Source organism: Octopus bimaculoides, chromosome 22, assembly GCF_001194135.2.
Source record: "Octopus bimaculoides isolate UCB-OBI-ISO-001 chromosome 22, ASM119413v2, whole genome shotgun sequence".
Lineage (NCBI taxonomy): Eukaryota > Metazoa > Mollusca > Cephalopoda > Octopoda > Octopodidae > Octopus > Octopus bimaculoides.
The window spans coordinates 23,727,052-23,736,954 of NC_069002.1; the positions used below are offsets into that span (position 1 = coordinate 23,727,052).

Sequence of the window (9,903 nt, forward strand, 5' to 3'; positions counted from 1 at the left end):
GTTACATACTGCAGTCAGTCTAATTGAATGGCCCCCTATCACAAGATAACAATGGCACTCTTCTTTTAATTTTGACTCTATATCTTCAGGAGGAGTTACCTCAATCCTTTCTATATTAACCAAAATGAAGTAGATTGACAAATTTATCTTTTGAACCCATTGAAGATACACAAGATGGTGAAATATCGTTCACTAGATAACAATGGCACACTTCTTTTAATTTTGACTCTGTTATGATTATTATTATTATTATTTGTTTGACTTTTGCTTTGCATTTGTACAAGTTGGCTCCAAGTTTCACCCAGAATCCTCAAGAGACAAGTTAGAAGTCCATGTTGGTGTTATGCCTAGGGTGCATTATTATTATTATTATTATTATTATTATTATTATTATTATTATTATTATTATTATTATTATTAATTTATTTATTTATTGTTTTGGTTTTCCATAATCTAAATGAGGTTACTAGCAAAAGGTGACAACTTACTGTGCAGTCCAGGGAGTGCACAGAACAGAATAGGTCAAGTCGCTTCATTGTTTATTTTCAAAGAAATTGATGAGTTACTCAATAGCAACAATAGCAACAATATAAATTATTACCTCAACATTATTGTTCATATTATTATTATTATATTTTTTTGCTTCTCTGTTCTCTGTTGACAAGAGAATGTTTTATTATTTTCTCTTTTTTGTTTTATATCGTCTATGCATGTATCAACTAAGATTTACCTGATAAATTAATTACAGTGTAATATTAATTAACTGATAATTAAACCAATTAAAATGCATGATCAAAGTAAAAATGAAGCAATTAATGAAGTGTTTTACAATATTTACCATCACCAAGGTAACGAGCTGGCAGAAACGTGAAGACACTGGACAAAATGTTGCTAAGCATTTTGTCTGTTTTTATGTTCTGAGTTCAAATCCCATGAAAGTCAACTTTGCGTTTCATCTTTTCAGGATCGATAAAATAAGTACCGGTCAAATATTGGGGTGAAATGAATTGACTTACACCCACCTCTGAAATTGCTGGCCTTGTGCCAAAATTTGAAACTATTATTTACCATCACCCCTTTTGAGTACTGAATTACAGAGAATTAAATAAATAAAGCTGTTAGTGTTTTGAATTTGTCTTTTATCATTCTTCAGGAAGTGCATCAATAAAAGTACCAGTAACATACTGGGCTTAGTTCAGTAAACTATTTCTCCTCCATTACAAAAGTTAAACGGAACAAACCAATATTTTCTACATTATCAATATCTTTTAGATTATAATCTTTTGTTACTGTTCATATATTTCATTTGTTAACCCTTTGGTTGCCATATTTCTGTTGAGATGCTACGTGTTTCTTTCAATTACTTTAAATAAAACAAAGAATTTAGTAAAATAACTTAGTTATCATTCAGCTAGTGTTAAGAACATTAATTGTGACTAACGTTTGGTGGAAGATTTTAATTCAGAACTTTTGCAAACAAGACATTTGTACTACAGAGCCAGAGGTGGTTTCAGAAAGGTTGGCAATGAAAGGGTTCAGAAGGTGGAACTGGTAGAATTGTTACCAGGATGGGAAAAATGCTTAGTGGCATTTTGTCTGTACTTTTGTTCTGCATTCAAATACTGCAAAGGTCAACTTTGCCTTTCATCCTTTCGGAGTTGATAAACTAAGTACCATTTGAGTATTGGGGTTGATGTAAACAGCAGTCCTCCTCCCCCAGAATCTTATGCCTTGGGTTTATATTAGAAAGGATTATTATTAAGGCAGCATGCTGGCAGAGCCGTTAGCCTGTCACACTAGATGCTTTGCAGCATATCCATCCTCACGTTCTGAGTTCAAATGCTGCCACAGTCACCTTTGCCTTTCATCCTGTTGTGGTCAATAAAATAAGTACCAGTTATGTACTGGATTGATGTAATTGACTTAACCCCTCCCCCGAAATTGCTGGCCTTGTGCTACAATTTGAAACCAATATATTTCATGCATTCAGCATTAAGGAAAATCAAATCACACATATTCATGCAATATGAGAAGACATTAGCTCAATGACTTATAATTATGTAAATGATCTCAGTGAATAAGGGTGATAATTTCAAATATGTATAAACCTTATTAGATCTCTTCAGCTGAATATAAATTTCAACACATTTGTCAGATGCCTTTCAATATCTCTTCTGGCTCATAATGTTTCTCAGTTCAAGGTTTCCCAAGGTGAATTTTGTCCTTCATTCATTTAGGTGAGAGGCATCAGGGAAATAAATTACCGCTTCCAAATTGTTGTGTTGTGCCTAAATTAGACTCATGTATATTACAATTATTTGATACTTCTGTATACTATCATGGTAGTTGGTCTTTGAGTTGTTCCTTGTAGAGGCAATAATTCCTTACATCTGGAACCACAAAGCAGCAAATTACTATTGCTATTGCAAAGGGTTCTATAAAATAGGAGTGTCATACCAAGGAATGATTTCAAGCCATTGCACCATTTCACCTCAAATGCAGTTCAAGATTTGTAACTCCACCAAATTTCAGCTGTTACTTTCTTCATGAATCTTTATTTAAATTCTTTAGTATTTCAGCATGGCTCATGTTGGTATATATTTATTTCTTTATTGCCCACAAGGGGCTAAACATAGAGGGGACAAACAAGGTCAGACAATGGGATTAAGTCGATTACATCGACCCAGTGCATAACTGGTACTTATTTAACCGACCCTGAAAGGATGAAAAGCAAAGTTGACCTCGGCAGAATTTGAATTCAGAACATAACAGCAGACGTAATACCGCTAAGCATTTTGTCTGGCGTGCTAACAGTTCTGCCAGCTCACTGCCATCATGTTGGTATATATTTCCATCATCATCATCATCATTTAATGTCCGTTTTTCTATTCTGGCATGGGTTGAACGGTTTGTCAGGAGCTGGCTTGGCAGAAGACTGGAGCAGTCTTTACTGTCTATTTTGGCATGCTTTTTACAGCTTGAGTACCCTTCCTAATGCCAACCATCTTGCAGTGGTATATACTTGGAGGTGAATTCCTCTTTCTGATGCTACTGTTTGGAGATAGAATAGTTTTCTGAATCCTCTTTTCGAGGTTGTTGACTTTGTTGATATCATCTTAATCATTTTGTGCTTTGATTGAGTGAATAATTTTTGAGGTAAACGGTAGATTTGGAGCACAGTAGCAGCGGTCTCTGTAGGCAATTAGTGAGTATGAACAGTTTAGAAGTGAAATTAATTGGTTTTTATGAGGAAGAGAAATGACAAATGAACCGTTCCACTTTTGAACTTAATAATAATTTCTTTGGCACAAAGCCACACGGTTTTAAGCAAGCGGGTGGGGCCATAGTTAATTGAATCACTTCAACTAGATATCAATTATTTATTTGACTGACACTAAACAGGTGAAAGGAAAATTATTCCTATCAATGGTTCTAGCTGGAAATATCAAGGGAAATATAGGTTCAGGCATAGTTGCATGGTGCTCAGATGTGTGGTTTTTGAGTTCAGTCTCACTGTATGGCAGCTTGGTGTCTTCTGGAGCATTAACTTGACCAATGTCTTGTGAATGAAGTTACTGGAAGGAAACTTGCTTGAAAGGCCATTGTATTTGTGTATGGTAATATGGCTCAGATGGAATTTGTTGAGCCAGAGATGCTGGATGCTCTCCTGTCGCCAACCTTTGTTTGTTTCCAAGCAAGGTAATATTTCCCCGAGGCCAGACATGTTTTCAGAGAGGATTGAAATGAATGACATTGCTTGTATGACAGCAACATTCATTTACAAACACACACGCACATAGACACCCACCCACCCACACATATGGAGGTATGTGGCTTAGTGCTTTGGGTATTGCCCTTATAATCATAAATTTGTGGTTTCAGTTCCTGGGCCAGGTAAAGCATTGTGTTCTTGAGCAAAACCCTTCATTTCACATTCCTCCAGTCCACTCAGCTGGCAAAAATGAGTTGCATCTGCAATGGACTGGTGTCTCATCCATGGGGGAATTTACACACCACAGAACCTGGGAAAGTAACCTTGTGAACCTCTGGCTTGGGAAGGACCTTTGACCCTCTTTCTATATATAGGTGTGTGTTGTGTATGTATACACACACATACTTACTTACAATGAACTTCCTTCAGTTTCTGTCTACCAAATCCTCTCACAAGACTTTGGTCTTCCTGGAACTATAGTAGACATCTGTCCATGGTGCCACACAATGGGACTGAACCCAAAACCATTTAGTTTCCAATTGAGCTTCTTAACCACACAGCTATGCTTGCGCTTATATTAAATATTTCACATTAATATTTTTGTTGCTCCATGTTCAAATGGTCAGATTAAGGTGACTGATTGGCAGAATTGTCTGAGAGCTGGATAGAATAGCTTGTGCTATTTGTTCAGACTCTGCGTTCTGAGTTCAAATCTTTCCAAGGTCAAACATTGCCCATTATCTTTTCGGGGTGTCGACAACAAAATACCACTTCAGGCTGGTGAATTGGTGCAGCTATGAGAGGGATGGTGGTAGGCCATATAGCTTGTGGTGTTTGTTCTGGGCTTATGTTTTCTGAGTTCAAATCCTGCCTTGTCAGAATAAGCATGATATCACTTCCACTAGGAGTTGTAACCAATGACTTGTATCAGCAAGTTGATAAAACAATGGATGATTGACTATCACCACAATCATTACCACCACTAACATCTCCACCATCACCACTATTTCTACTGTTACTACCATCACCACCACTACTACTACCACTACGATTAAACCCAACAACCACTACTACCACCGCTGCCACTGCACCACCTCCTTCTCCACCAACATCATCTGTACCACCATGATGATTGCACCCTTCACCACCAACTAACCATCCAATCAACCAACCACCCACCTATCACTACCACCTCCACCACCACCACCACTGTCATTCCTACAATAGCATTTTAGAAATTATTTCCCAGCAACTGGACACTTCTCTCATTATACAGGGTCAAAAGTCTATGTCACATTCTAAGAACTCTTTTGTCATGAACTACAAATGGTAGCATGATTGAACTGATGCCATTTAAAAGCTAAAAGTGTCAAGTTTTCTTCTGTTAATTTAATTTTGATTTAATTAATTAAATTCAATTTTATTTTTTTGTCTCTTTTCAGATCCAGTAATGTCATTCACAAAACAAGAGAAGTCATTTTGCATCCTAGAATACGCTAAAACTGAATCATGGACATGTGTTCAATGCAAATTTCGTACAATGTTTACCAAGCAGGCACCAGACAGATGTTCCATTTTGAATTGGCATGCAAAATTTAAGGAGGAGGGGTGTTTGGGCTTGCCAAAGAGAACAGGACACCCCTGTGCAAAATTCATGGTGAATAGGTTTATCAGTGTCCTCCAGCTTGTATGGTGTAAATTGCAGCCATCTCCTTCAGATGCTCCAAACAGTTGTTGATGGGAGCTGGAGTTCTCGACTGGCTATTCTGATTGATTTCTGGGGCTGCACTGGAAGGCTTGCCAAACTTGTTCAACCGTATCATCTAAGTTGAGAGGCGTCCTGTTCTCTTTGCCAAGCCGAAACACCCCTCCTCCTTAAATTTTGCATGCCAATTTAAAATAGAACATCTGTCTGGTGCCTGCTTGGTAAACATTGTACAAAATTTGCATTGAACACATGTCCATGATTCAGTTTTAGCGTATTCTAGGATGCAAAATGACTTCTCTTGTTTTGTGAATGACATTACTGGATCTGAAAAGAGACAAAAAACAAAATTGAATTTAATTAATTAAATCAAAATTAAATTAACAGAAGAAAACTTGACACTTTTAGCTTTTAAATATCATCAGTTCAATCATGCTACCATTTGTAGTTCATGATAAAAGAGTTCTTAGACTTTTGAAAGACCCTGTATTCACCATTCAACCATAATAAAATTCTCCCCTAATTTCATTGATTGTTTCCAGTTTCCGGTTGATTGATAAAATTTATTAAACTTTATTATTTTTCAGGGTTGACAGTAAAGGCAGCATCTGTGACCAGAAAGGGGTTTTTCGAATCAATTGTGTTGACTGCCTCGACCGGACAAATGTTGTACAAACAGCCATTGCAAGAATCGTCATGGAAACTCAGGTAAATATATGCAACATGGGATGATGCTGTTGTTTTGTTTCTGGTGATGAGTTTGTTTGATTGGTTGTTTTTTTTTTGTTTTTGTTTTGTTGCTGTTTTATGTTTCTGAAGTGAAAATAATGGGCAAATAAATGGCTTGGTCTGAGATTCCTTGCTGAAATGAAAATGATTCCATTATGGAATTGTCAGGATAGACATTTTAGAAACTAGTTCTATAGGTTATGTTTTTATATTACATTCACCTTTGGCATAATTTGTAACATTGTCTGACACACTCACACACACACGCGCGCACACGCACACACATATACACTTGTCCATGTGTATACGTTTATATTAATATTTGTGTGTTTGTAAATATGTATATCATCATCATCAATATTTAATGTCTCTTTTTCCATGTTGTTTTGCTTGTTCATCTCTTTATATATATATATATATATATATATATATATATATATATGCGATGATTTGATAAGTGGTGCTGAGTTTTACACTTTTGTAAATAATAATAATAATATTTCATAAGCTTAAAGCTTATAAGTGATCACCATGTGTTGACTAAAGAAAGTATTGACTAAGGAAAATACACAGTGATCATTTATAAGCTTTAAGCTTATGAAATATTATTAATATATATATTTATATGTGTGTGTGTGTGTGTGAATAAATGTGAATATACACACACACACACATATGTAAAATCACAACGTCATCATTTTAATGTCATCTTTTCTGTGCTTGCATTGATCAAAGGAGATTGCTAAAGGCAGGTACATATGCATGTGTATCTGTGTGTGTGTGTATATATATACATATATATATATGGTTGAGATGAAATTTGTTGAGGCACATGCATACAGGTATATGTATGCAATGTGTGTGTGTATGCATGCATGCATGTGTGTGTGTGTGTGTGTTTTTGCAAAGTTCAGTAACATTTGGGTAAAAGTATCATAGCATACTATACAAAGCTCATTCACAGGTATTGGCTACCACGTGTTATCATGCAGTGTGTATATTCCTGTCACTTGGATATACATCTGAAATTCCATATTATCTTTTGAGTTTATAGAAAGGGACAAAGATGACAAAATGGATTGAGCAAATCCTTTCTTTCATAGCGACATTTTTTGTAGTGATATGAGCGTCAGTTACAAAGCTCATTGGCTGACCAATATACTCTCATGGAATATGACCGAATGGAGTTTATTTTTCAACATAGTCCTCCTTGTGATCCACACATTTCTCAAATTGGTGCTGTAGTGCCTGGATCTCATTGCTTAAGAAGTTTTCATCTTGTTGGCCAAAAACAGTCATCAGCAAAAGATATGATGTCATCATTACTACAATATTGATTCCCAGCCAAATGTTTTGATGTTCAGGAACAGGTGATAGTGAGATGGGGCCAAAACAGGGGAATAGTGAGGCCGATCAACCAGTTCAATGCCACAGTCATGCACAGCAGCCTTTGAAACCAAAGACTTGTGTGCTGGAGCATCATCCTGATGAAACAAGACCCCTTTCATCAGTTTCCTTGGCATTTGGTCTTGATAACCTGTTGAAACTGCCTCAGCAAGTTGACATAAATAGTGAGAACCTTTTGAAGATAGCCAATAAACACAATGCCTTTTGCATCCCAAATTCCTGGGGCCATCACCTTCCCTGGAATGACATGGGCCATTTTTGGAGTAGGTAAGGAAAGATGTTTCCACTGCATGGATGGTCACTTTGTCTTTGACTCAAAATGATGAATCCAATACTCATCCGGGGTTAGGAAACGTTTAAGAAAACCAGCTGGATCTGCCTGAAACAATGTCAGAGTTTGCCATGACATGATCGGCCTGGAGCACTTTTGATCAGGTGTCAAATGACATGGCACCAACAGAGCAGAAACCTTTGTCATGTTCATTGTGCAGAATATTCTCAACTCTCTCACAGGATATACTAATAAAATAGGATATTTTGGTTTATAGTCAATCATTTGTCATCCATCAGCATGTGGTGAACACAATCAATGTTTTTCTTGGTGGAGGCAATTGCAGAAGAACTAGATGTTGGGTCATCTTCATCTCCTAAATTCAGCTGCCCCCACTATTGAATAAAGCTGGATCATCATCCCCTAATGTTGCAACCATATCAGCATGAATATCATTGGGTGCTAAGCCCTTTTCCTGCCGGTATTAGATAACACCACAATGCCGAATTCCATGAGTTTTCAAGAGAAGTAGGTATTTGTTTCTTCTAAAGCCTTCTTTGAACAGCAGTCAGATCTCAGTTTAGATGGAAAAAAAAACAATGCAGTTATTAATGAGGTGACCGAAATTAAAACATGCAAAATTTCACACCTCTAGCACCACTCCTTCATAGTCAGCATATGAACTTTTCAGCCCTCCGTTGAATGTCATTCAATCCATTTTCTCTTATTCTTCTCTTTTTGGCACACACCACTACTACTACTACTACTACTACTACTACTACTTTTTTCATCATCTTCATCATTTAATGTCCATTTTCCATGCTGGCATGCATTGGATGGCTTGACAGAGACTAGCAAGGCTAGAGGCTACCTTAGGTACCATAATCTGCTTCAATGGCTGGATACCCTTCCTAACATCAACCAATTTACAGAGTGTGATGGGTACTTTTTACATGGCACCAGCACCCACACCAATGCTTATTACATGGCACCTCGGGTTTTGGCTCTCCATTCTGTTGTGGTGGGCAGGTCTTTTTGAATACAACAATGCACCACATATCTTGGTCCTTTGTCATCTCTTTCATAAGGTTCAATGTTTTGAGATTGGCGTTCACTACTTTATCCCATACCTTCTTGGTCTCCTTCTTCCTCACCTGACCCAACACATTCCTGTCTCACCATTGCAAGTGTGGAAAAGTAAGCCTTAAAATGGTAATGATGGTTGGAATTATGGTAATGGTGATGATGATATATATATGTATACGTATATGTGTATGTATGTGTATAATAGGTTGAGGACAAAGTTTGGGTGCCGTGTTAAAATAATGATTTTTTTATGCAAGAATTTATTTAAAAACAACAAATAAGGACCATTATTTTCTAGGACCTTCTACCAACGATCTGCAAGCTTTCAGATTTGGTCAAAATACCAATCCTTCGGCTTTGAATTGAAAAATTCTTGACAGGCTTCTTCAACTTTATCGAATGACTCAAATCGGTGACCTTTCATAAAGTGCTGCACTGATCAGAAGTGACCGTAGCAACGTCTGGACTGTAGGGTGGATGTGGCAGAACTTCCACACCGTCCAATTCTTCAATCTTGTTGCTGGTTTTTCTGGCAGTTTGTGGCTTTGCATTGTCTTGTTGAAATAAAGTGCGTTTTCGATGAACACAGTGAGTTATCATCATCATCACCATCATCGTTTAATGTCCACTTTCCATGCTAGCATGGGTTGGACGATTTGACTGAGGACTGGTGAACCAGATAGCTACATCAGGCTCCAATCTGATTTGGCAGAGTTTCTACAGCTGGATACCCTTCCTAACTCCAACCACTCCGAGAGTGTAGTGGGTGCTTTTACGTGCCACCAGCACGGAGGCCAGTCAGGCGTTACTGGCAATGGCCACACTCAAAATGAGTCATCATTGAATATGACATAAACTGAATGAACAAACACACCACTAAAATATATTAAAAAAAGCATTATTTTAACACGGTACACAAACTTTTTCCTCAACCTAATATATATATATATATATATATATATATATATATATATATATATATATATATATATA

At 36.9% G+C, this 9,903-nt stretch overlaps 1 protein-coding gene across 1 annotated transcript in view; it reads left to right on the forward strand.

Annotated features, from left to right (window-relative positions):
* LOC106872929 (phosphatidylinositide phosphatase SAC2) overlaps positions 1-9,903 on the forward strand; it is a 701,722-nt gene that overhangs the window by 460,945 nt on the left and 230,874 nt on the right. Inside the window, exon 4 of the mRNA XM_052975847.1 lies at positions 6,005-6,125. Coding sequence (XP_052831807.1) covers positions 6,005-6,125 — 121 coding nt within the window. The remainder of the gene's footprint in view (positions 1-6,004; positions 6,126-9,903) is intronic.